The 26,078-nt window shown below is 46.3% G+C and overlaps 1 protein-coding gene across 1 annotated transcript in view; it reads right to left on the minus strand.

The window, feature by feature from the left end:
- Positions 1-26,078, minus strand: part of POLN (DNA polymerase nu) — a 244,747-nt gene that overhangs the window by 82,370 nt on the left and 136,299 nt on the right. The window contains exon 19 of the mRNA XM_090035427.1: positions 7,108-7,190. Coding sequence (XP_089891553.1) covers positions 7,108-7,190 — 83 coding nt within the window. The remainder of the gene's footprint in view (positions 1-7,107; positions 7,191-26,078) is intronic.

The following is a 26,078-nucleotide window of genomic DNA, read 5'->3' on the forward strand; positions in this document are numbered from 1 at the left end:
GCATGGGGACCCTGGACTGGGCTCTGGCAATCTGATCCCAGGATTCCTGTGCTCCTACCCCCTTCCCACCCACCCGCAAGGGTTTTAGCAATCAGCTTGTGCTGGGGACCAATTTTGTTCCTAGCCCCAACTGACAATCAGCTGATTTTAGGCACCCCTGTTTCTCCCTGGTTCAGGGAAAGCCTGGGCTCATGATCCTGACCTCATTTTGCATCAGCAGGTAAGTTACAAATGAGATCTAATCCCCAATCCTGAAATCGTAGGTCCTGCCATGCATGTGTGGCATGGCAGTTGCCAGGATCTCAGATTAGATCCTACCATGTCTTGAAGTGAATGTCTGTCAGGGGCCATAGCAGCTTATTTCATCAGATGCTATGAAAAGACTGCAGGAAGCAAAGCTAATAAATAGAAAGCAATGATTAGAATACATCTGATGAAGTAAACTGCTGCTTATGAAAGCTTATGCATCTCTGATTTAGTCTATAACAGCGGCTCTCAATTACGGTGCCGTTACATCCTTTGAGGGGTGTCACAAAATATAAGCAGACAGACAGAATCAGGGTCTACGTGTGAGGAGATAAGCAGCTAAAGCAAGACTCTCCCTGCTTGGCTGTTTACCTGCCACTACTGCCCAGCCCCTCTACAAGGAAGCAAGCAGTATAAATCAGTTTTTGAAATGGGGTCCCATTCAATTCACAGAAGTTATGAAAGAGGGCCTTGAGTCTGATAATGGATTCTTTGAGTCTAAAAATTTGGCCTATAAGGTGAAAATCTAACGTTTCTAAGGGAAAAAAAGAAAAATCTTCTGATGCGACCCCCTTTTTAACATCATACAGAAATAAGAGAGAACAAACTCTCCCTCTGCCCTTTCTGAAGGCTATCTAAATTGAAGAAAGAGAGAGGCAGGTAGCCATGTTATTCTGAAGTCAACCATTTAAGTTAAGGAAAAAAAAAATCAGATAATGTAAAGATACTTCATTAAGTTAATTAGATAATAAAGAAAGATTAGGCTCTTGTTATAGTTACCTGCAATTATGATTGTCAAGCAGACAAAAGAAGAACATTTTATTAAGCAAGGATTATGACAGCTGTCATAATCTAGATTTAACCGTTATTTGTGTCCTGCTTTGTGTTTTCTATTGAATCTAACTCTGTCAGAATTAGATTCTAAAAGCTTTCAAAATCAAATACCTTGTTTCCTTATATGTTTTGTAAAGTATCGCATAAGCTTTTAGACCAGCACAGGCAAACAGTAAGGGCCCTGGCACATATTACATTTAAAATGTGATTAAGGAATTAATAATGACAAATAGTAATCTAGCCACATGTCAAAGCCAATTTATGGCATGGTAATATATCAAGTGAGCCACAAAGATATTCCCTGTATAATGTGTAACATCTTTGTGGCTTATTTGTATTATGCCTTAAATTGGAAGTGTGGCATGTCAGGGCTGAACCACGAAAGATCCTCAGAGTTGTCCCTTACCCAATCAGTGGGATCAGGCTGGGGGCAGCACTGATTCCTGGACCTGGTGCCCCAGTCTTATGCCTGGGGAAGGGTGTGCCAAAAGCCTGATATCAGGGAATGTCTCCCCAATCTCACGCTCACTGCTCCCTGGATTTCTAAAAAGCAGATGGGCAGTTGGGAGCTACATGTCCATCTGAAGGCTCCAGGGTGCCCATGGAAGAAGCAGCTTGGAGTTGGGAGCTCTATTCCAAAGTTTGAGGCACCACTTCTGTAACAGCCAGAACCAGAGGGATTAACAAGCAATAAAATGCCTCTACACAAACACTCGTAGTATGGGAAACATGCAAGAGGAACTTACCCTCCTGCTAGCTGACACGAACCCAGACTTAGTGGAGCTCAATGAAACGTGGTGGGACCCAACGCATGAATGGGCAGTGACTATCAAGGGTTATAGGCTGTGCAGGAGGGATAGGACAGGGAGGAAAGATGGGGGCGTGGAGCTCTACATTAAGGAGGAATACACATCCTCATCAATTAGCAGAGTCAGAGGAGGGGCACGCTGAAGTGCTCTGGGTTAGAATACAAGGCAGTCACGGGGAAAGAGACTTAACAGTGAGGGTCTACTACAGACCACCCAACCAAGGGGAAGAGCTAGATCAGGAATTCTTAAGTCAGCTCACGGAGGTAGTTAGGTCAAAGGATGTGAGGGGGATCTGAACTTTCCAGACATCTGCTGAGAAGAGCAGTCAGCCAGGTCTGGCTGCTCACATAGGTTCCTAGCCCAAATGTAGGACGTCCGTCTAACCCAGGAGGTGCACAGCCCCACCAGGGGAGACACCTTGTTGGACCTGGTGAGGGGGCTGCAGGTGCTCGACCGCCTGGGCGACAGCAAACATTGCCTGCTGGAATTCACCATCCAGCGCAAGGTGGCAAAGGCCTACAGCAAGGCAGCAGCCCTACATTTCAGGAGGGCAGACTTCAATGAGGTAAGGAGAACAGCCAGGGAAGCACTGAGGTCTCGGAGGGGAGGGTAGCCAGGTGTCCAAGAAGAGTGGTCGCTCCTGAAGGAGACGATCCTCCAAGCCCAAAGGGAAGTAATCCTAACACGGATCAAAGGGGGCAGGAGGGCGCAAAAGCCCCCATGGCTCAACAAAACCATACAGGAATGCCTCCTAGCTAAAAGGGATGCGCACACCCAATGGAAGGGAGGGGCCATCACCAGGGAGGATTATATTGCAGTTGCTCGGGGATGCAGGGGGACAGTCAGGAAGGCCAAGGCAGAGATGGAACTGGAACTAGCTTCCCGGATCAAGAACAACAAGAAGTCCTTTTTTAAATACACAGGGGGCAAAAAAAAGGTTCCAGATAACGTGGGGCCCCTGCAGGACACGCTAGGAAATTTGGTCGTCACACCAGATGACAAAGCTAACCTATTTAACTATTTCTTTGCCTCCATTTTCCTGAGCAGGGACCAAAACAGCCAGCCCCCCTCTGGGCCCCCCTTACACCCCAGGGGAGGTGCACCTAGGCTAAGGCACTAGTTAGGGAACTTCTGGAGGGACTGGATGTATTCAAATCAGCTGGTCCAGATGATCTCCACCCCAGAGTACTGAGGGAATTGGCTGAGGTCATTGCAGGACCCCTAGCACGGCTGTACGAGCACTCGTGGTACTCTGGTATGATGCCAGAAGACTGGAAGAGGGGCAACGTGGTTCCCGTCTTCAAAAAGGGGAGAAAGGAGGACCTGGGGAACTATAGGCCAGTTAGTCTTACCTCAATCCTGGGAAAGCTTTTTGAGAGAATTATTCTGGCACATGTCCACAAGGGTCCAGAAGGGGAGATTATGCTTAGGGGCAACCAACACGGGTTCATTAGAGGCAGGTCCTGTCAGACCAACCTGGTGGCCTTCTACGACCAGGTCACCAAATCCTTAGGTGCAGGGGTAGCAGTGGACATAGCCTTCCTGGACTTTCGGAAAGTCTTCGACATTGTCTCTCACCCCGTTCTCATTAAGAAACTGGGGGACTGTGGTGTTGACACCTACACAGTCAAAGGGGTCGCCAACTGGCTGGAGGGCTGCACCCAGAGAGTGGTGGTGGATGGGTCATTTTTGACCTGGAGGGATGTGGGCAGTGGGGTCCCCCAGGGCTTGGTCCTCGGGCCCGCACTGTTCAACATCTTCATCAGTGACTTGGACTAGGGGGTGAAAAGCACCCTGTTCAAATTTGCTGGTGACACTAAGATGCGGGGCGATGTGGGCACGCTAGAAGGAAGAAATAGGCTACAATGAGACCTAGACAGGTTACAGGGGTGGGCAGATGAGAATAGGATGGGATTCAACACCAACAAGTGCAAGGTGATGCACCTGGGGAGGAAGAACCAGCACCATAACTACAGGCCGGGGAACTCCCTTCTCATCAGTGCAGAGGCAGAAAAGGATCTTGGAATCACTACTGACGCCAAGATGAACATGGGCCGGCAGTGTGGGGATGCAGTCAGGAAGGCCAACCACACCTTGTCATGCATCCATAGATGCATCTCGAGCAGGTCCAAGGCGGTAATCCTCCCCCTCTATGTGGCACTGGTCAGGCCACAGCTGGAGTACTGCGTCCAGTTCTGGGCGCCACTCTTCAAGAGGGATGTGGACAACATGAAGAGGGTCCAGAGGAGGCCACTCACATGATCGGGGACAGGAGGGCAGGCCCTACAAGGAGAGGCTACGGGACCTGAACCTGTTCAGCTTCCACAAGAGAAGGCTGAGGGGGGATCTAGTGACCTGTTACAAACTAGTCAGAGGGGACCAGCAGGCACTGGGGGAGTCCCTGTTCCCCCAAGCACTGCCAGGAGTGGCCAGGAATAACGGTCACAAGCTGGCAGAGGGTAGGTTTAGGCTAGATACCAGGAGGTGCTACTTCACAGTCAGGGTGGCTAGGGTCTGGAACCAACTTCCAAGAGAAGTGGTGCAGGCTCCTACCCTGGGGGTCTTTAAGAGGAGGTTAGATGTACATCTTGCTGGGGTTGTTTGACTCCAGTACTCTTTCCTGCCATGGCAGGGGGTCGGAGTCGATGATTTGCTTAGGTCCCTTCCGACCCTACTAACTGTGAAACTACGAAAATGTGCTTCTTGGAGGCATTTGGTATTTTGCCTAAACAGGTAATATTAGTTAACATAAAGCTTGTAAGTTTGTAAACTGCAAATGTAATTTGTCTGTCATAAGTTTAACCAAAATGATAAAATTAACTGTTCATGGAACTGACTGGGCCCCACAGGCAAAGCTGTAGCCGTAGGATTAGAAAACCTAACTGTTTTTTGGCTCAGGGTTCAGCCTTGATGATAAAACTGGATCTAACCGCCTGGCACACCCAACACATTCCAAGAAAACATATCCCAAGAAAGCAGCATATTTAAATGAAGCCTAAAGGGGGTTGGAACTTAGGCGGAGCAATGTCAATTTCAAACCTAAAGGTGCTGACTCATAATTTGCTTATTGGATAAACCCTAGTCTGGGTAGTAACTTTTTATGATAATTTTAACACCTTTCAATCCCATAGGGAAACAGCTATAGGGCAATATTATGAGTGGCTTTGAGGCCAACAGATTAACGTAAGACTAGGTATAAAAAGCACGTGCATCAGGTAACCAGGAGGAAGGAGGGAACAGTGAGGGAGGGAACAGAACGATTATTTCCTTTCCACGCCTGGACCCCAGACTCCTGGTGTGAGTGAGGATCAGATCCTGATCAAGGGACTTTCCCCAGTAATCCCTGTGACAGCATTGATCGGGGACACCTGACTTCACTGGAATTACTTGGCACATACCTGGCATTGAGGGACTATCGATAAGTTGCCAATCCATGTCTGTCTATCTGTTCTTTTGAACAGCCCAGTGGCTAGTACCCTTGCAGTGCCCAGTTGGCCTGCGACAGAATTGATCTATCTGTTGTTATTATTTACTCTTAGCTCTTTAATACTGCATTATCTGGTTATTGCATTTATTTTTCTGTTAACTGTTGTGCATGTGTAAGCTATAATAAATTTGCCTTTATTTCACTCCCAACTTTGCCTCCTGGATCCAAAACTGAATCAAACAGCCCAGCTGGCCTGTGATAAAATTGATACACTCACAGTGCTCAGCTGGCATGTGACAACTTTGTGGTATGGAGCATGGGCAGCTGGGTCTCAGTGCATGGGGAGCTTCAAAAAGAGTGCTGCTGAAGCAGTTTCCTTGGGCTTCCCACCACAGACTTTAAATCAATCCCATGACCAGAAGCTCTAACCAGGCTGCTTGGTGTGGGAAATCAAAGGTCCCAACAAGCCCTTTGGCTCCCTGCCCCCAGCTAGAAGCCTCTGATCCCATGCAGCCAGCAGCTTGGCCACAGCTACGAGGTGCATGGTTTTGACAGTCAGCTGTTGGATGGCCTTGGCCAAGACAGCCCTGGGTCTAGCTTGAGACTGTTCCTGCGCATGCCCCACACAGTGAAGTACTGTCTGGAGGTGTGGAGTGGAGCTCCTAGCTGCTGCTTTGATGGGCACCCCAGGAACTTAAAGAATTGGGCTTGCTTATCAGCTCCGGCCTCCAGATCGCACTGGGGACTTGAACCGCCCTCAGGGCTGGGGCCGACAGTCAGCTGATGGCTGGCCTGGCCCCAAATAGCACTGGGGCCAGCTCAAGTCCCAAATAGGGTCCCAGTGCTCAGCTGACAGCCATATTGAATCTGCAGGCACTGCTCTTTGAATTTGCCTGTGCAGGGGCAGCGGATCCTTCTATACTGGAAAGTAGTAATACTGGGAATTTATACACATATTTGTCTGCTCCAACATGCCAGAAATCCAGCGGATCGAAGCAGGCTCAATTAATCAAGTCTGCTCTGCACGTGAGCCGACACGCACTGCAGTGTGTCACGTGCAGTTGTGTAAGCGGCAAAATGCTTATCAGCACATAGACAATGGCATCAGTGTGCTTGTGAACTAAAACATCTTCTTTGAGTTTTAGTTCAAAAGCACGCTGCCACCATTTTCTCAGTTCTGACACGTATTTTATCATTTATACAAGTGCATGCTCTGCAGTGCCGGGTGTTTTTAAAAGTGCGCGTCCAAGCAGGTGTACAAATACATGCCCAATGTGATTGTAGTCTTACCCCTAATTGTGCAAACGTGGCTCCCACCATGCTTGTGTGGCATGACAGGATGCACAAGTATTGGAATTGGGGATCTGATCCCATTGCACCATTAAATGAATGTGCCAGGGACCATAGAACAATATATGAGACTAAATTCTGTTCCATAGCAGCCACTTTGCCCATCTCTAGCAGCTCTCTATCACCAGAATACAGAAAATGTTCTACACTGAAGTCTACTAATTTCATGTGGGTAAAAAGAGTGATGCTTCAATTATGCAAGTACACACCCATAACTACTCTCTCTCACACACCCACGTGTGTCCAAACCCTAGATAAAAATCAATATATCAGTTCTTTTAAGTAGAATATTTTTTGCTAGTCAAGAAAAATTAAAATCATTCTAAGACTATTTTGTTCACTTCAGGAAGTCAGTGCACTGGCTAGTTGTTAAAAATCAAAGCATTAACTCAGATTTCTTACAACCCTAGTTAATCTAGTTTCTTGTATATAATTTCCTACCTGCTCCATAAATCACAGAATAGACAATGCGCTTCGTCTGCTCTCGATCTGCATGTTTTACTTGTTTACTTGGAATCCCCTTCCTAAGCAAAAAGACAATATACTTTTAGTTTTGTATTTCTAGTTAATGGAAACAGAGGTAAATAGTTAATGCAAATATATATTTCTATCATCATAAAAGTTATGCTCTAAAGTAAAAAAAAAAAAAATCTAATAAATACAGATATAAAAACAAACAAACAAACATATAAAACAGAAGTTCCTGGGATGTGAATAAACAGCTTTTTTCTTCTTGTTGTATTTTACAAAGTTTGACGGGGAGATGAATCAAATTAAGCTTGGCCTTTTACCTCCCTTCTTCATCACGCTCTTGTTTGGAAAAATACCTGCTTTTAAACCATTAGAGCATCATTACAGATGGGTAAACGGATCGAGATAAATCCAGAAGAAACTTTACTTACTTTTACAAAAACTGACATGCTGCGAGATAAATAATCCACATCCATCTGTCTGATTTAGATATAGACTCTATCCATGCATGTGCATGTGTGTGTACATATTATTTATTTCAAACTGTATGTGTACATAATGTGCATTCTCTCTCTCACACATACACAGCACCACTGCTGTATATTATTCATCCTGTGTCTACATTCATTTTGTTCTTGGTGGCTGTCAGGCAGGAATCTAACCCAAGTAGGAAAATGCTAACAGTTTACTGATATGAAGACTGCATTCTGCCAAAAAAAGCATTCAACCTAGAGCATTCAACTCTAGAACAACGTTTGGTAAAACCATGTACTCAATCTCTGCACCTGCCTTACTGATGTCCAAAATGGGGATGTTTGCAAAGAAACAGCAGTAGCTGCTTGACTCATAGTTTAGCTGGGGATTCCATCTAGTTAATTTGTAACAATAAATCTAATACTGAGATCTATTAATTATAAAAACAGTCTTGTAAAAGTTCTGAAGGGTTTGATCATCTTTTAAGTTAAAAGGCAGGGCCTGCAAACATTGAGGGTGTGCAATCTGTCCTCTCCCTCCCTAATATAGCTCCAGTCATGGGGCAATATACCAGGTGCAGGGGTCTGCCTCTTAACAGGCAGCAGTGTCTATCTTTTCCGACCACCCATGAAGCTGCAAAGGCCTAGGATCCTTACTAAAGCTGACTGAAAAGTAGGTTCCAAATTGGAGATTTTTTTTGAAGGTTTATTGATCTTAATTGAACCAGAATTTGTTGTTGTAGTTGTTATTTCAGGTGACCTGGACGTTCCTTGTACACTGCAGCTGCTGCTAACAATAGTATGACATTGACAAAAATGTTAATTACACCAAGCAGCTTCAGGGTCAGAAACTATGTGCTGCCAGACCACCAGGGGCTGACAAGGGAAAATAGCAACGGTATGCTTGCTATGCATCCCCAGTCAATAGAGGGTGTGACAGGTGTGGAGTCCTGTGTAGCAATACAGAGCACGAAGACCTTGGTCACTATTCTGAATTTGAAGGAGCACATGAAGATGCTGACCCTCTTAAAGCAAGGACTGGATACCCAGCCTTCTTTGGGATGAGGAAGTTAGTGTCGGAAAAAAATCTTCCCTTCATGGGAATGGCATGGGACCAATGTCTTGCTGAGAGGCAGAAAGGCTTCTCTTTCCTGGTGTAACAGTGTTTCATGAAAGGGCCAACTAGAAAGAGATGGGAAAGGGAAGACAGGGTATCAGACTAGAAAGGAACTATATCAAATAATCTACTGAGGCCGTCTCCATGACCTGTGGTGCAACTTCTAACTAAACCATTAAACCAATTGTTTATTCACAAACACAAGGAGGGAAGCAAGTAATTTTTTACAGTAAAAATGCATCCCCCCCTTTTTTTAAAGACTCCACTATATGCTGATAAATAAGTGTCAAATGATGTTCTCTGTTTAGAATAAGCATGAGATGTCTTCTCAGAGTGAGGCAGAATTTCTTTTCAGGTCTCCCAGTTCAGGGAATAAAGTGCCCTAAAAAACACAGCTATTAAATAAAATGTGGGGGCCCCTCTCTCCACTCACGTTTTTGAAAGAAAGTGGCCCTGCTGCTGTTTTATGCTATACTCAATGCTATCAGCATGCGTCAGACATGATTTGAGCACACCAACTGGGCTGGGCTTCTAAGGGGCCTTAGACACTGCTCTGCCCAGTTTCCAAATCTAAATGGGGTGAGGCCTAAATGACTCTGGGGAGGTTGCTGTGTACTCCAAGAAAGTAGAACTGCAGGCACCTAGGACACTTTCAGGCCAAAAAGAGAGGTACACAGGGAGTTGTAGGCACCTCAGAAGCTATGAAGTGGAGGGGGTCTTTTTGGACCTAACTGCCTAGTCTTCCTCATTCGTTCATTCACTCACTCAATTTATCTGCTGTCCTTTCCAACAAAGTCTCAGGTCAGCTTACATTAAGAGACAGACTAACGCATGCAAGACAAGAATGAGCAAGAGGGCAAAACAACTTAAATAGATAACTAGAGTATCAACATAAAACAAAGACCACTTCAACAACATCCCAGCCCATCTTTGTTGGCTAAATGCCTGCTTGAAAGGTGTTCAGGTTCGGGCTACGGTGAGCTTCAAGAGGAAGGGAGGAAGTTCCACAGTTAAGGAGCAATGCTTTTGCCAAGTGTTTTTGGTACACAGATGGTGTTTGTGGGAGGTTCCTGAAACCTTGGTTTAGAGCTAGCCCTTAGGAGATTCAGTTTCTTTGAAACTCACTGGGACCAAAGCTCCTAACACAAGGTCTTTTTGAAATATTTCTATATCTATAATAAGAGAGAGGTAGTTGCTATATACATGCACACAATCATTTCCCTAATCTGTACATTCTGTATTTTCCATATGTGCAACAGTGCTCACTCACATTGCCTGCCATGCAGCATGTGCCCAGGTCAGTTGCACACTAGTAAATTTATATTTTTCTGATCAGTTGTTGTCCAAGCAATATGAATATACTGTCTAGAGGTGATTAAAATCTTAGTACTTGATGTCAAATCCACCCTTTAATATAGTGCTAAAAACAACATGGTGAGTCAATGCACATTATTAAGTCAGACTAGGAAATCCAAACACTTGGCAGCAAGGGATTAAAGTCTAACACTCTGTGCATATGTAAATGTGTGTATTATACACTGGAGTCTGATATAAAAAAGGAAGAGACAACAAAATAATTCACAAGTGTTTGAGCAAATGGCAAGCCATGAGTCAATGGAACACTGTTCTTTCTTCAAGCCTAAAAATTAAAATACTCCCCCTCTGCCTGTCCTAACATTGTTTTGTTTTATTCATAGCATATATGATTCATTCTGTAACTCAGAGTGGCATTCCTGAGCTTTGGGGTGAGAAGGTCATTCCTTTGAAGACGGAAATGTCATGGTTGGATTAGCTTCTCCTAAATGCAGCTGTTAGGTTAGAAATCTCTAATGGACCTTCCCCTCTAGCCCTTTTCCTACGGAGTGTCTTTATTTTTATTTTAATGAATTTAATTTGTTGTAGAAGGCACTGTGAGAATATATTTGTAGATACAAAAAAGAATTTTCATACCAGGTTGCAATGTGAAATGTCGTGATCCCTTGGGGAAGCTACTGCTATTCACTATTGGGATAAGGGTTGCTTTAACTATTAGCTTTAAGAATGAATACTTCAGCTATGGGGCTGGAAGAACTTGTTTTGGTCCCAAAATCTAAACACAAAAATTTGGAAGCCCTTCCTGAAAACATGCAAGCTGTCATCATATTTGACAGTAAACTTTATACATTTAGCCTTTTCTTTATTTTCCTCAGCTTTTACATAGTGCTTTTTCATCTTCTACCTATTTTTGTTTCATTTTTGTTGCATCTTGTCCTTTCTTTCATCCTTGCCTCTCCAGATTGTTTTTAGTTCATATTTTTCATCGATATTATCACCCAGATTCCTCTTAATAGTCCATCTTCAACGTGCCTCCATATTTCTGAGCAGGGACCGGGACAACTCCCCCACTAGGATCATGGACAGGCTCAGGGGACACAATGGCATGCCTAGGGTCAGGGATGATCTAGTTAGGGAACTTCCAGAGAGGCTGGACATGTTTAAGTCAGGAGATCCAGGTGCTCTTCATCCAAGGGTACTTAGCCAGAGTGCAGGACCTCCATCTCACCCAGGAGGTGCACAGTCCCACCAGGGGAGACGCCTTGTTGGACCTGGTGCTGGCCACGGGTGATGACCTGGTGAGGGGGCTGCGGGTGATGGGCCACCTGGGAGACAGTGATCATCGCTTGCTGGAATTCACCATCCAGCGTAAGGTGGCAAAGGGCTGCAGCAAGGCAACAGCCCTAGACTTTAGGAGGGCTGACTTCAACAAGCTAAGGAGGATCGTTGGGGAAGCACTGAGGACCCAGAGGGGAAGGGAATCAGATGTCGAAGGTGAGTGGTTGCTCCTTAAGGAGATGATCCTCCATGCCCAAAGGGAGGTAATCCCAACAAGGGTCAAAGGGAGCAGGAGGGCACATAAACCCCCATGGCTCACTAAGAGCATCCAGGAATGTCTCCTTGCTAAAAGGGAGGCATACACCCAATGGAGAGATGGGGTCATCACCAAGAAGGACTATATTACAGTCGCCCGAGGATGTAGGGGGGCAGTCAGGAGGGCCAAGGCAGAGATGGAGATAGGACTAGCTTCCCGGATTAAGGACAATAAGAAGTCCTTCTTCAAATACATAAGGGGTAAAAAGAGGGTCCCGGGTAATGTGGGGCCCCTGCAGGACACGATGGGCAACTTAGTCATCACGGCAGATGATAAAGCTAACATATTTAACGATTTCTTTGCCTCTGTCTTCCTAAGTAGGGACCAGTTCAGCCACCTCCCTGCTGGGCCCCCCTCGGGCCCCGGGAGAGACACGCCTGGGCCAGGGGTTAGCGAGGAGTTAGTTAGGGTACTTCTGGAGAGGCTGGACGTGTTCAAGTCCGCTGGTCCGGACGATCTTCACCCTAGGGTTCTACAGGAACTGGCCGAGGTCATTGCGGGACCCCTGGCGCGGCTCTATGAGCACTCGTGGTGCTCTGGCGAGGTGCCGGAGGACTGGAAGAGGGCCAATGTGGTCCCTATCTTCAAAAAGGGAAAAAAAGAGGACCCGGGAAATTACAGGCCAGTTAGTCTTACCTCAATCCCGGGTAAGCTCTTTGAAAAAATTATCCTGGCACACATCCAGGAGGGCCTTGCGGGGGAATGCATGCTCAGGGGCAACCAACATGGGTTCATCAGTGGCAGGTCTTGTCAGACCAACCTGGTGGCCTTTTACGATCAGGTCACCAAATCATTAGACGCAGGGGTTGCTGTGGATGTAGTCTTTCTGGACTTCCGGAAGGCTTTCGACACTGTCTCTCACCCTGTCCTCATCAAAAAGCTGGGAGACTGTGGTGTCGATGCCCACACGGTCAAATGGGTCGCCAACTGGGTGGAGGGCCGTACCCAGAGGGTGGTAGTGGATGGGTTCTTCTCGACCTGGAAGGATGTGGGCAGTGGGGTTCCGCAGGGCTCGGTCCTCGGGCCCGCACTGTTCAACATCTTCATCAGTGACTTGGATGACGGGGTAGAAAGCACCCTGTTCAAGTTTGCTGATGACACTAAGATGTGGGGGGATGTGGGTGCACTAGAAGGGTGCAATAGGCTACAAGCTGACCTTGACAGGTTGCAACGGTGGGCGGATGAGAATAGGATGGGGTTTAACACTGATAAGTGCAAGGTGTTGCACATGGGGAGGAAGAACCGGCACCACACTTACAGGTTGGGGAACTCCCCTCTTGCCAGCACGGAGACGGAAAAGGATCTTGGAGTCGTCATTGACTCCACGATGAACATGGGCCGGCAGTGTGGGGAGGCAGTCAAGAAGGCCAACCGTACCCTGTCATGCATCCACAGATGCATCTCGAGCAGGTCCAGGGAGGTGATCCTCCCCCTGTATGCAGCACTGGTCAGGCCGCAGCTGGAGTACTGCGTCCAGTTCTGGGCGCCACACTTCAAGAGGGACGTGGACGATATGGAAAGAGTTCAGAGGAGGGCCACTCGTATGATCAGGGGTCAGCAGGGCAGGCCTTATGAGGAGAGGCTACGGGACCTGAACCTGTTTAGCCTCCACAAGAGAAGGTTAAGGGGGGACCTTGTGGCCTGCTACAAACTGGTCAGGGGGGGATCAGCAGGTATTGGGGGAGTCCCTGTTCCCCCGTGCGCTGCCAGGAGTGACCAGGAATAACGGTCACAAGCTGGCGGAGGGTAAGTTTAGATTAGATATTAGGAGGCGCTACTTCACAGTCAGGGCGGCTAGGGCCTGGAACCGGCTTCCAGGGGAAGTGGTGCAGGCTCCTAGCCTGGGGATTTTTAAAAGGAAGTTAGATGAGCACCTTGCCGGGGTCATCTGACCCCGGTGCTCTTTCCTGCCAAGGCAGGGGGTCGGACTAGATGATCTACCTAGGTCCCTTCCGACTCTAGCTACTATGAAACTATGAAACTATGAGAGAATTGGTAGAGGTCATAGCAGGGCCACTTATACTATATGAGTGCTCATGGTACTCTGGCCAGGTACCAGAGGACTGGAAAAGAGCCAACGTGGTCCCCATTTACAAGAAGAAGAAAAAGGAGGACCCAGGTAACTATAAGCCAGTTGGTCTCACCTTGGTCCTTGGTGAAAATTATCAAGGAGCACATCTGTGGAGGCCCAGCATGGGAAGTAATGATCAGGGGCAACCAACACAGGTTCATTGCAGGCAGATCCTGCCTGACTAACCTTGTTTCCTTTTACGACCAGGTCACAAAGTCCTTGACTGCGGGTGTTGAGGTGGATGTCATTTGCCTGGACTTCAAGAAGGCCTTTGACACTGTTTCTCATCCCATACTCGTAAAAAAACTAGGCAACTGTGGCAGTGATGCCTACACAGTCAGATAGGTGGCAAATTGGCTAGATGGTCACATCCAGAGAGTGGTGGTGAACGGGCTGTTTTCGACCTGGAGGGATGTGGGCGGTGGAGTTCCCCAGGGCTCTGTCCTCCTGCCTGTGCATCTTTATCAGCGACGTGGAGGTGGATGTGGAAAGCACACTGTCCAAATTTGCTGATAACACAGAGATGTGGGGAGAAGTGGACACACTGGAAAGGAGGGACAGAATCCAACTAGATCTAGACAGGTTACAGAGGTGGGCGGATGAGAATAGGATGGAATTCAACACAGACAAGTACAAGGTGATACATCTAGGGAGAAGGAACCTGCAACACACCTATAGGCTGGGGAACACCCTTCTCAACAACACAGTGCCTGAAAGGGATCTTGAAGTCATTTCTGACTCCAGGATGGAGATGAGCCGCCAATGTGAGGAAACAGTCAGTAAGGCTAACTGAACTTTGTCATGCATCTACAGATGCATCACAAGCAGGTCCAGGGAGGTAATTCTTCCCCTCTATGTGGCATTGGTCAGGCCGCAGTTAGAATACTGTGCCCAGTTCTGGGTGCTTCACTTCAAGAGGGATGTGGCCAGCATTGAGAGGGTCCAGAGGAGAGCCACTCACATGGTCAGGGGGCAGCAGGCCGGGGCCTATGAAGATAGACTAAAGGGCCTGAATCTATTCAGCCTCCACACAAGAAGACTGAGAGGGGAACTGGTGGCCATCTATAAACTCACCAGGAGGGACCAGCGGAAAATAGGTGAGGCTCTGTTCCCCCGGGAACCACCTGGGACAACAAGGAATAACAACCATATGTTTATTGAGAGTAGGTTCAAGACTTGATCTCAGGAGACATTACTTCACAGTTAGGGCTGCCCAGCTCTGGAATGGGTTACCAAGGGAGGTGGTGCTCTCCCCTACACCTTGGGGGTCCTCAAGAGGATGTTGGATAGATATCTGGCTGGGGTATTATGATCCCAGCACTTGTTCCTGCCCAATGCAGGGGGTCAGACTTGATGATTTGTTCAGGTCCCTTCTGACCTTAGAAACTATGTCCACAACTTCATCCCATTTTGTTCCCACATTATCAGAGATCCTTCTTTGCCTACATCCTTGTCCCACGTTGTTTCTACAACTCTGGTTTGCTTGTGCAGTACCTCCCTTTGCTTGGTACCAATTCTTATTTTACCCAATGCTTGACTATTAAGTAAAATGATGTACTTCTTGTATGGGAAGGAACTTATCAAATTAATGTTACTTTCCTTCTAAGTGTAGTTAGATGTGTAAGTACTAAGAACTAAGTACTCTGAGGAGGGTTACAAGAACAGTGAAAATCCTACTGCAGATATTAGTTATGGAGAAAAACAGACAGGGTAGGAGAACACAAGCTCCTTAAAGAGGAAAACTGAAAACTACTGAAAACTGGGCCTCAGGCCAAAAAGAGAACAGCTGCAAAGATGCCTAAATCTAAGAGAAACAGATATGGGCATGCTGCCAAAGAAGAAAATGAGGAAGGATAAAAAAAATAAAATAAAATAAAATAAAATAAGCTGCTTTAAAGGGATATAAGTACCAAGAAGAAAAAATTAAGGTAGGCATATTTAATTTATTAGTTTTCAAAGCCTGTAACACTAAATATTCTGTAACTCCTCAAAAAAGCTTTAAGTTTTCTGATACATCAATGTAAAAAGGAGAAGTGCAGAGTACTGCACCTAGGGTGCAAAAATAGCCAGCACACCTACTGGCTGGGAAGTGACCCCCTCAGCAGCACCGAAGCGGAAAGGGATCTCAGAGTCATGGTGGACTCCAAGATGAACGTGAGTCATCAGTGTGACAAAATCATCAGCAAAGCTAACTGCCCTTTATCACGCATTAGCAGATGCATAACAAATAGAAGCAAAGAGGTGATACTTCCTCTCTATACAGTATTGGTCAGACCGCAGCTGGAGTACTGCATCCAGTTTTGGGCACCGTACTTCAAGAAGCATGTTGATAGACTTGAGAGGGTCCAGAGAAGGGCCACTCGTATGGTTAGGGGCTTATAGGACAAGCTCTATGAGGACAGACTAAGGGACTGGGACCTCTTCAGCCTCTGCAAGAGAAGGCTGAGAGGTGATTTTGTGGCCACCTACAAATTCATTAGGGGGACGCAGCAAGGGATTGGAGATGCTCTGTTTACCAGCGTGCCTCTTGGGGTAACAAGGAACAATGGTCACAAACTGACAGACAGCAGATTTAGGCTAGATAATCAGGAAAAACTTTTTCACGGTAAGGTTAGCCAAAATTTGGAATGGGCTTCCAAGGGAGGTGGTGCTCTCTTCTACCTTGGGCGTCTTTAAGAGAAGGCTGGATAGGCATCTGGCTGGGGTCATCTGACCCCAGTGCTCTTTCCTGCCTAGGCAGGGGGTCGGACTCGATGATCTGTTGAGGTCCCTTCCAACCCTAGCATCTATGAATCTATGAATACAAATTGCTATGCCATTATGAACAGTTCCTGGTGCATCAGGGCTTAGTTGCAAATACAGTTTCTTTTTTACACCAGGGGAAATGAAGTAGACCACATACTGCTAACTCCTTCCCAACAGTGAAGAAACGCTGATATACACTCCCTTGGAAAGTACAAATATCATACACACAGAACATCAAAAGGGAATAGAAAGATGCACATTTTAGTGCACTGAAACCCCATAGAAATGCTCAGAAAAACCTCATAAGGCTGGAAAACCAAACAATTCCATCAGAAAACACTGAATAAAGGTTAAAAAGCAAACAAACAAACAAACAAATCAACCTTTGAAAAATGCAGTAAGTCATGTTGGCATCCTTGGACCATACATACATACTCTCAGTCTAAAAAGATTAATCCAATAAATATAATACACAGGACACTAGGCTGGTTTATGATCTTTTCACAGAAGTAATTCCTGGTACATGCAGAAGAGAAAGGAAATGTGTTCACAATGGGAAATATTAGAGAGCTGCCACTGCATTATTGTGAACAGCTGCACAGCTTTATATATGATGTTTATGCAAAATTTAAAGGACTATTTGTATTTTATAATTAATTTGGAGAGAGATATAAACTTCAGACTTAAGAACTGTTTGCATTTTGTGATCATAGCAGTCTCTGATTTAGAGTCTTCTGTTATGTACCTGGAAGCACAGGACAGGTTTCTTGCTAAAAGTAACTTGCTATTATGCCTCAGTCTCCCCAAGCACACGTTACTTTATTGGGAAACTAGGTAAATTCATTCTCCACGGCCCATGTAGGTCTTTGCTGTTCTGCTGTGTCCAAGCCAAAACTTAGTAGTTGGTTGGTGATGTGGAAACTGGCATGCAGCAACAAACCCCTCTTATGTACAGGTCACCACATGTCCATTAGATAGAAAGGATTTCTGATATGTACTGAGAAGAGATGGATACAAACTGATGAGCTATACCCTGAAACATCCAGTTCCCCATTTAGAGCTTATGTCATTTCTCTGAGTATGAGGTTTACTTTCATGATAGATAAATTATTAAATCAAATCCTTCTCTTCCAGGAGTTTGCAAAAGCAAGTCGGCAAAGGCAGGCATTCAAAAACTTAGGACACACCAGAAGAAAGTTTCACAAGTAACCTCGGTTCTTCCTCCCTGCATGGATTTTTGAGTCCTTAAAACTGCATGATAACACAATACAACCCAACATGTGGAAAAAGATAATTTGGGACCTTCAGATGAATTGCACAAAAATGCCTTTTTCAGTTGAAAGGAGCAAATGGTAATAAAGTAGGCTTTTGTGACGCAGCTTCCAGAAGGGAACATAACCCCAGAATGACTGAGCTCTGGCTACAAATTTAAAGAAACAGCACATATGTCCTAACAATCTTCTCCTTAAAGTTCTCCTTAAAGTTTTCAGAAAGATAGTGTTGGGCTTTACAGAAATACAGGGCGTTTCAGAAAGAAGTGACAATTTTGAAATAAAACCATTGTGTTCAACAATCATTTCCTTAACCACATCACTTCTCTATATAGGTCTAAATGATGGGTGTGTTCGACAATGCCACCATCAGCGCTCCCCACCGCTGAATAGTTTCCCACTCATTGTACACAAATAATTACATTTTGAAATCCCCGTTACTTTTTGAAACATCACTGTCTTTTTGAAGTTGAAAATAAATGCAAAGTCCTGATTTAACATGGTTGTTTTAACTGGTGGTCTCATCACATCTCAATTTAGTGCCAACTCTTAATACGTTTTCTGGGTGATCACTAATAAAGTTGGTATTCTGTGCTGTTTCCTGTCTGCAAACCCCCATCAATTTTTGTACCACTACAATGGCTGCTCATTGCTTCTTTAAGACATGTATCTATGTTATTTAATTAGACCAAAGTAAATAATTTTTTGTCAGCTGTTGATGCTTAGTATATGTTAAAGGGTCTATGTTGGTGTGCGTCTGGAATGCTGGCACACCAGATTCTGTTTCAACTGGAATTCTAAATAATTGGTGACAGCTGTAAGGCTTAGAAATAATTCCTTTTTAATGTGGGCACTGTCATGTTGATTGCATAAGATAAAGATTAGTATTTCATTTATTTAATGATGTCAACAGGATTACACATGCAATGGCTTGAACAGATAAGCCCCAATATAAAACTACAGACATCAGAGGTTAAAAAAAAATCTATTACGTCATGTAGTGCATTCTCGTACTACTGAACTCTATCTTTTTATTACGAAAGTCCACTTTCTGAAAGCTGGTATCACGTTTTGTGGTTAAACAAGATACTAATATGACCCAGGTGAAAAGTGCTTTAAGACATCTTGAAGTGGTATCTGGGAGAAAAATCAAGCAATTTAAGTGTATAATTGTTCCTAGGAATCAGTTTAAATTCAGGTTTGGTTTCATTTAGCTCTTTTATTCAGCCTTCTACTATATTGTGCATTGAGTACAGGTCTCAGATCAAATCCTGTCTACACAGAACTGAATACTTGGACTTCTTTACTGGCTTCCACCATAGGGTTGAATACCACCCTTCAATCAAATTCTCTGGAATACTTCTGCACCCAGAGTGAGCAATTACTTTGGAGGGAGGGTGGCCACTTATGAATTTGGGTGAGCTGGTCTGGGCTGGGGGGGACAGGTGGGCGTTGCTGACCAGGCCTGGCAGGGAGGGAGGCAGAATGGATACTATCCAGGCCAGGCCCATTCGGCCTGCACCCATTGCTGGGGGCACTGGATGGAGCAAGTGGGCAGGGTCTCCATGTAGACTGGCTGGGAAACCTGCAGGCAGGGCATGCATGACAAGGTGGATGAAATGGAGCCTCGGATGGGTGGGGGGTAGCATCTAGGAACAGGATGGGCAGATGGGGGCCAGGGCTGGGATGGCGGGGAGACAATAGCTTGGGACTAGGGCCCAGGACAGAACTGTGATTCACTCCCCGCACAGAAGGGACGTGCGGGGAACAGATTGTGGCTCTGCTCCAGGCCCCAGCCCTGTAGTGTCACCATCCCACAGCCCCAGCTAGGGACTCTGCCTGCCCATCCTGCTCCCTGATGCCACCCCCACCTGCCTGTGACCCCATCCGCCCAGCCGAGTGCACCCTGCCTGCGGGATTCCCGGCTGGTCTCCACAGAGACATTGCCCACCTGCTCCATCTGATGCCCCCACTGGTGGGAGCAGGTTCGAAAATCCCAGGGTTGCTTAGGCAGAAGTGCCAAGTCCAGTAGCAGTGGAGACACTAGCAGCAGCTGGAAGGAGCCACTTGCAGGAGCAAACTTCAGCCACCACACTGCCCCACCCCTCCATACACTCAGTGGGGGTGGGACTGGCTGCATGCACCATGGTCAAGGCTGCCCCCTGCACTGGTACCGGGCAGGGCCAAGGAACCCACTGCAAGCAGGATAAAAACCTTTGGTGGGCTGGATGCAGCCTGCAGGCCATATTTTGCCCACCCCTATTCTACATTAACATCAACTTTCTAGATATTACAATCTATATTCAGGATGCTAACCTATGAATCACTGTATACATCAAATCTGCTAACCATCACACACAACTCCAGAAAACCAGCAATCATTCTAGACAAACCAAAAAAGTAGTGATCTGTAGTCAGGCCCTCTGCTTTCATCACATCTGCTCTGAGGAGAATACTCATGACACCCTTCTTGCTAAACTGAAAACTGACTTTATCCAGTAAGGGCACTCCAGCAGAGAAATAAATGGTATTTTGGAAAGAGCCACCCTAAATACCCTATAACATACTACAATACAAGAAGGAAATCCAGTAGCCATATGTCCTGAATCTTTAAATTCAGATTTGCCTACTAGTGTATCAAATGTTATATTCCAAATATTACCAGGCAAATGGTGCCTACAGTTTGGCTTTCAGCATGCTTCAAAATTAGGTGCCCGGCCCCAGAAGGGCCGTTCAAAGTTAGATATCTGTGCTCCCTGTACTGCAAATGTGTTTGTGGGGAGAAACACTCTCAGCCATGCCCTGCCCATCTGATCTTACTCATATGAGCTAGAGCCAGAACTGTGGCTCTGAAGCTGTTCCTCAACCCTTTGCAGCTGCTGTTAAGCATGCCAGAGACAGTACTCTCAAAAGCAGGCAAGAGAGAGCCCCCGAGTTGGCTCATCACTCTGTTTCCATGTTTGGTGCACACAAGCTGGAGCCCTGCAAGGCACGCTCGCGAGTGTCCATCCCATGGACACACTCAAGACATGATGCAGACATAATTTAAGAGTTTCCCGGGGATAAATCAGAGAGTTCAGATGCTGAGCAGGGCCCACGCCTCAACAAGACAACAGGAAATCCTAAAAACGAGTGCATGAACTTTTCTGCAGCTTAAGCCAGTGATTGTCAACCAGAGTGCTGCAGCAAGCTGGGATGCCTTGAGATCCTTTCATGAGTGCCATGCAATGTCAGTACTAGGTGTGCAAACATGATTCACAAGATAAACTCAGAGACTTCAAATAGGTATCCACAGCATTAAGAACATTATGACCTTTTATGATCTTTTTGAGTCATAGACAATAAAATAATTGCTCTATTATTTTTCTGTAGTTAAAAATAAATGAAGACTAAGAGCTGGCATTTTCTGAGGGATGCCCTGAGTGTAACAAGGGATGGCTTCAGCCAAAAAAGCTTGAGAGCATACTGGTTTAAGAAGTCTAGTCAGGGCTGCATATGGGATGAAGCCTTTATGGTGAGGAGGGAGAAGAACACAGGCCTTCTTTTTGCTGGCCAAGTCCTTTAACCATCAGGCCATTAAACCAAAGTAGGCAGCAGATTAAGGTGCTTCTGCACATGCGAGAAGCTGGAACTTGAGTACTTAGGGACCCCTGTACTCCAAAAATTTGTTGCCTCATGAGTTTTATAGCTGTTCAAACAGGAATACACTCTGTATTGCTGGTTTATCTTTGATGCCTAAATTCAGCCAACATCCCTTGATCCCAACAAACATAGTTTACCAATCTGGATTTGGCCTACCATCTCAACCTATTCCTTTTTGTTGGGTATTTGAAAGCAATCATACATGTAATCATCTATAACAGAAGGTTAAGAACTTGAATGCAGTTGTGAACTGTTGTCACGGGGTCACGTAGGTGCCCCGTGACTGGGATTGAAATTGTCAGAGCTGCCAATCACCAGGGCGGCTCAGGTGCCAGTTGCCAGGGCGACTAGGCAGGTCAGGTGGCCAGAAGGGGGCAGGGCCGGGCCTTTATAAACAGCCCAGGCCGGAGCCTGACCAGCAGTTCCCCTCTGGCAGCTGCAGGAGCGGCAGTTCTGTGGGAGAGCTGAGCAGCGGAGTCAATGGTGGTGGTTTGACTGGCTGCAATGATGCGAGGGGAGAGAGAGAGCCTGGACAGACATATGGGTGAGAGTCAGCATGATGTGGGGTTTGTATTATAAGCCTGGCGCTTATGTTATGTTGTAGCCGGCTGGCTGACTCTTTGGTTTACTTATGGCTACACCAGAGGACCAGGTGAGGCTGTAGGGGTGCGAGGAGGCCTCACAGGGGCTCCCCGGTGCCCAGCAGGGGCACAGTGCGTAGTGCCACTGTGGGCACAATGAGACGAGTGCCGGAGAGGCGCTCAGTGTGTGGGGGTTGTAGCCCCAGCCACGGGGAGCACGGCAAAAGGCCCTAGAGGGGGCGAGAAGCGCGGGGAGCGCGGCAAAAGGCCCTAGAAGGGGGCGAGAGGCTCCAGAGGGCGAGGAGCGGGGAAAAACCCGAGAGACAGGCCCTGTGGGGTGAGGCCTGGGCACGGCAAGCCCAGGGGCACCGGTAGCAGGATGCAGGTTGCTTAACTGGCCCAGGGGCGCTGCTATCAGGGTGCAGGTTGCTTAACCGGCCCAGGGGCACCGGTAAAGGGGCAACAGGTGTGTGACCGACCCAGAGGCGCCGGTTGAGGGGCGCCAGGGGCATGGTAGGCCCAGGTAGATTGGGGAGGGGCACCGGGGAGTAACAAGCCCCAGGGGCGCCAGGTGGGTGACAAGCCCGGGGGTGCCAGGGCGGGGCACCAGGGCAGGACGAGCCCAAGGGGCACTGGAGAGGGCGCCGAAGGGCAAGGGATCCAAACAACGTCCAGAGAACAGCTGCGAGGCTTGGGGCATGCTGAAGGGCAATGCGTGCCTCCTACCTCCCCTTAAGGCAGGGGTGCGCTGAGGCACACCATACGGAGTAGGGGTAGTAACACTCACACCGTTCACCAGGGGGTAAAGGCAGCCTCCCATCTGAACTAATTGTCATCAAAGACGTGGCGGGCGAGAACCAGAGGGTGCTGAATCACCTTGAGTGATGGTAGGGGGCGCTAGGGAGTACACGGCCACTCTTAGGCCCCACGCCCTCACAGCTGTACACGATTAGAAAAAAAATATAGTCCTCCCTCCTGTTCCCCCCTGCAATCCCCCCCCGCCCCCCAACAACTGCACAACTAGAATGATTAAATGGTTGGAAAAACCTCTTATACGGAGAGACTGAAAAGACTGAGGTTATTTTCTTTTGACTGGAGACAGAGGGAACATGATAAGGGATATATACAACCACAAATGTTACAGGAAGGTAGTTTGGGGGATTTCTATACTCAATACTTAATAACAACACAAAAGAACTGCCCCCCCCAGCCTCCCACCCCATGACCACACACCCTTGAACCAATAAGAATCATCAACATACAATTTCAACCTATACTTGAAAAGACTAGACACTGAGAGAAGTATTCCCAGCTCCCCTGGTCCTGGTCTTCAAACAGCCCCCTAAGCTTGCCCAACTCATGACCAGAAGCAAACTCCCAGTGGATCCACAGGCACAGGAAACCAACCCTGCCAGATCAATAAATGCAAGACCTGTCAACTCATCTCTACAGCCACAACAATATGATTAGCACCCGTGGATCATACTCATATCTGTCTCAATGCGGCATACCTCATCCAGTATAACAAATGCCCCCATGGAAAGTATGTGGATGAAACCAGAAAAAAAGCTACACACCAGAATGAATGACTGTAGAAAAAATATAGATAGGCCAGAGACACTAGAACACATAAGAGAACATTTTTGACAGGAAAAACCCCACTCCGTCTGGCCTCACAGTTCTTGTACTCAAGAAAAAATTTATAAAACACCTTTAAAAGAAAAGCCTGGAAACAAACAAACAAACAAACAAACAAACAAACAAACAAAAAAATCACTGGCTTACTGGACACTAAGAACTCAACACAGACAATAACTTCACGGCCCATAATAACCTGAAGTCAGGGAGAAGACAGGATAGAGGTGCACCTTATACAGGAACTCAGTCAGAGATTAGTTAGTAAATTAAATTTATGATTCAGTTAATTTATAAAATGCATCTCTACCCTGCCTTCTGTCCTTATAATCTGATATTTGCTAATCTCTGCATTTAAGAGACTCTCCTAAATTGTTTTAAGATATTCTATTTTCTCCTGCTTTTACTGCATTCCTCCTGCCTGCTAGCTACCTGATAATTTCTCTTATATGCTGTATTTATTTACCTATGGAGTTTTACATAAGCCCATGTTCCATCTGCTATTTATCTTTTCTGTATCCTGAGACACTCGTTCAAGTCCTGGAGTCCCACTGTGCATGCTTATGATGATAGGAATGAAGCAGAAACAACAGGACATCATGCCCAAAATCAAGAATTGACTCCATGAACTAAGCAAGAAAAGAAACGTCTGAGATTTTACATGACACTGAGTGGGAGAGATCAAAACCAAACAGGCACTTCTGGACCATTTTCTTTGTGCACCATAACCAACTAGCTTTGATACAAGAGGCTTCAACTGATAAAAAGAAGAATGGCAAAAGCCTTCTGAGATGGCTATATGTAAATACTAAGAGTATGGAGGGTGATATGGTACCCTACATGTCTGGGCTTTGGAATTATTTCCCTTCAGGTTCCTACAGGTGACCAGGATCTTTTTTGCCTTCCTCAGAAACTTGGTGTCAGCTACAGCCAAGGATGAAGATTTTTACCAGGGCATGCTGATGCTCTTGCTGGGACTTAAAAACCTAGAGATTCCTGACTATAAGGTCTTGCTTCTCCATTCCGGGTGAGACCTATCACCACATTTAAGATCAAGTAGGAACTCCACAGTCAGTTTGATGTGGACTGGGAAGTTAGGGACTGAAGTTACACATAAGCCAGTTGAAGTGATCAGAAACTGTTTTAAACCTGTAACAGAACAGAAGCTCAGTAAGTATGAACTAATTTCGAAATGGCTGAAACTGGTTTAAGATAAATCTGGTTGAGTGTAGTATCAGATTTAACTGATATGGGTCAAACTGGTTTATGACACTTCTGTCCCAGACCCTTCCCTGGTTCAAGTTAAAACACAGTCCCCCAGCATCCCAGCATGCTTTGCAGCCCTGGGCTGGGTTGCCCTGTCTGCTCTAGAGAAGAGGGTTGGCCCCGCCGCTCTACTGCTTAGCTGGAGCAGTGAGGGCTGGCTGACAAGGGGGTGCACAAAGTAAGTCCAGCTGGGGATGCAGCCCAGTCGGGGGGGGGGGAAGGGACATGGAGTGGGACTGCCCCCCACAGGCAAACCCTGGCTGGGGGCTGGGGCTAAAAAGGGGGTTTAAACAGCCCTTCCCTTCCCACTCAAACTTACTGTTGGCTGTGACTGTGGGCTACAAACCCCAGAGGCCCCAGGAAGAGGAAGTGATGAACAACCCTGCAGAGTCCTGCTGCTGTAATTTTGAACTGTAAATCCCATAAACCTCAGGGGCAAAAGCAAGAGGAAGCAAACATACAGCCCATGTTGGCTATGTGCCAGAGAGTCATGGTCTAGCACCCCCTGACTTCCGGCCTGAGCTACCGCAGGTATGTGGCTGCGTTTCTTGAACCGAAAGTAAATATCTGCTCACTTCCAATTCAATTTAATTTCTGCAGTTTTAGATTCACCTGCAAAGACTGAATCAATTCAGCCTTGGGCTTTATGACTGACTGTACTTAGCCTGAGGGGTTTCACCTTCCTCTGTATCAGGAGGCATGATCGTCTTCCATGGATTTCTTGAACATATTTTAAACTACTTTGTGGACACATACAATGGCAGGACATGGGCAGTGCTCTCATCTAGCTGCTTTAACTGTGACAAGTTATTGCATTTCTGATGTTTCAGGCATTGTGTTTGGTAGTTCGAGGTGAGGGTAGTTCATAACAGTTTTAATAGGTTAGAGGAACACTTTTTGAGGATCATTTAGATAAGGATGATGCTGCCTTGAGCAGGAAGGTGGACCTGAAGATCTTCTAAGGTGCCTTCCAGCCCTACTTTTTTATGATTCTAAGGAGAATAAATAGGAAGAACCTTAAATATGCATTGAAAATGGACTCACCCCACAACAGACACTTAGTAGGACACCTACAGCTTGGGATATTGGTATAGAAAAGTATAGCTTATTTAGGAAGAACAGGCAGGGAAAAAGATAAAAAGTTACACTGTATATAAATAATGTATATAACATACTCTGAAGTTTAGGAAGAAATGAGAAGTATATTTATTGAGTGTCTACAGTGAAGAAAA

The sequence above is a fragment of the Crocodylus siamensis genome, chromosome 2, assembly GCF_052110815.1.
Source record: "Crocodylus siamensis isolate JL-2025a chromosome 2, ASM5211081v1, whole genome shotgun sequence".
NCBI classification, from domain to species: domain Eukaryota; kingdom Metazoa; phylum Chordata; order Crocodylia; family Crocodylidae; genus Crocodylus; species Crocodylus siamensis.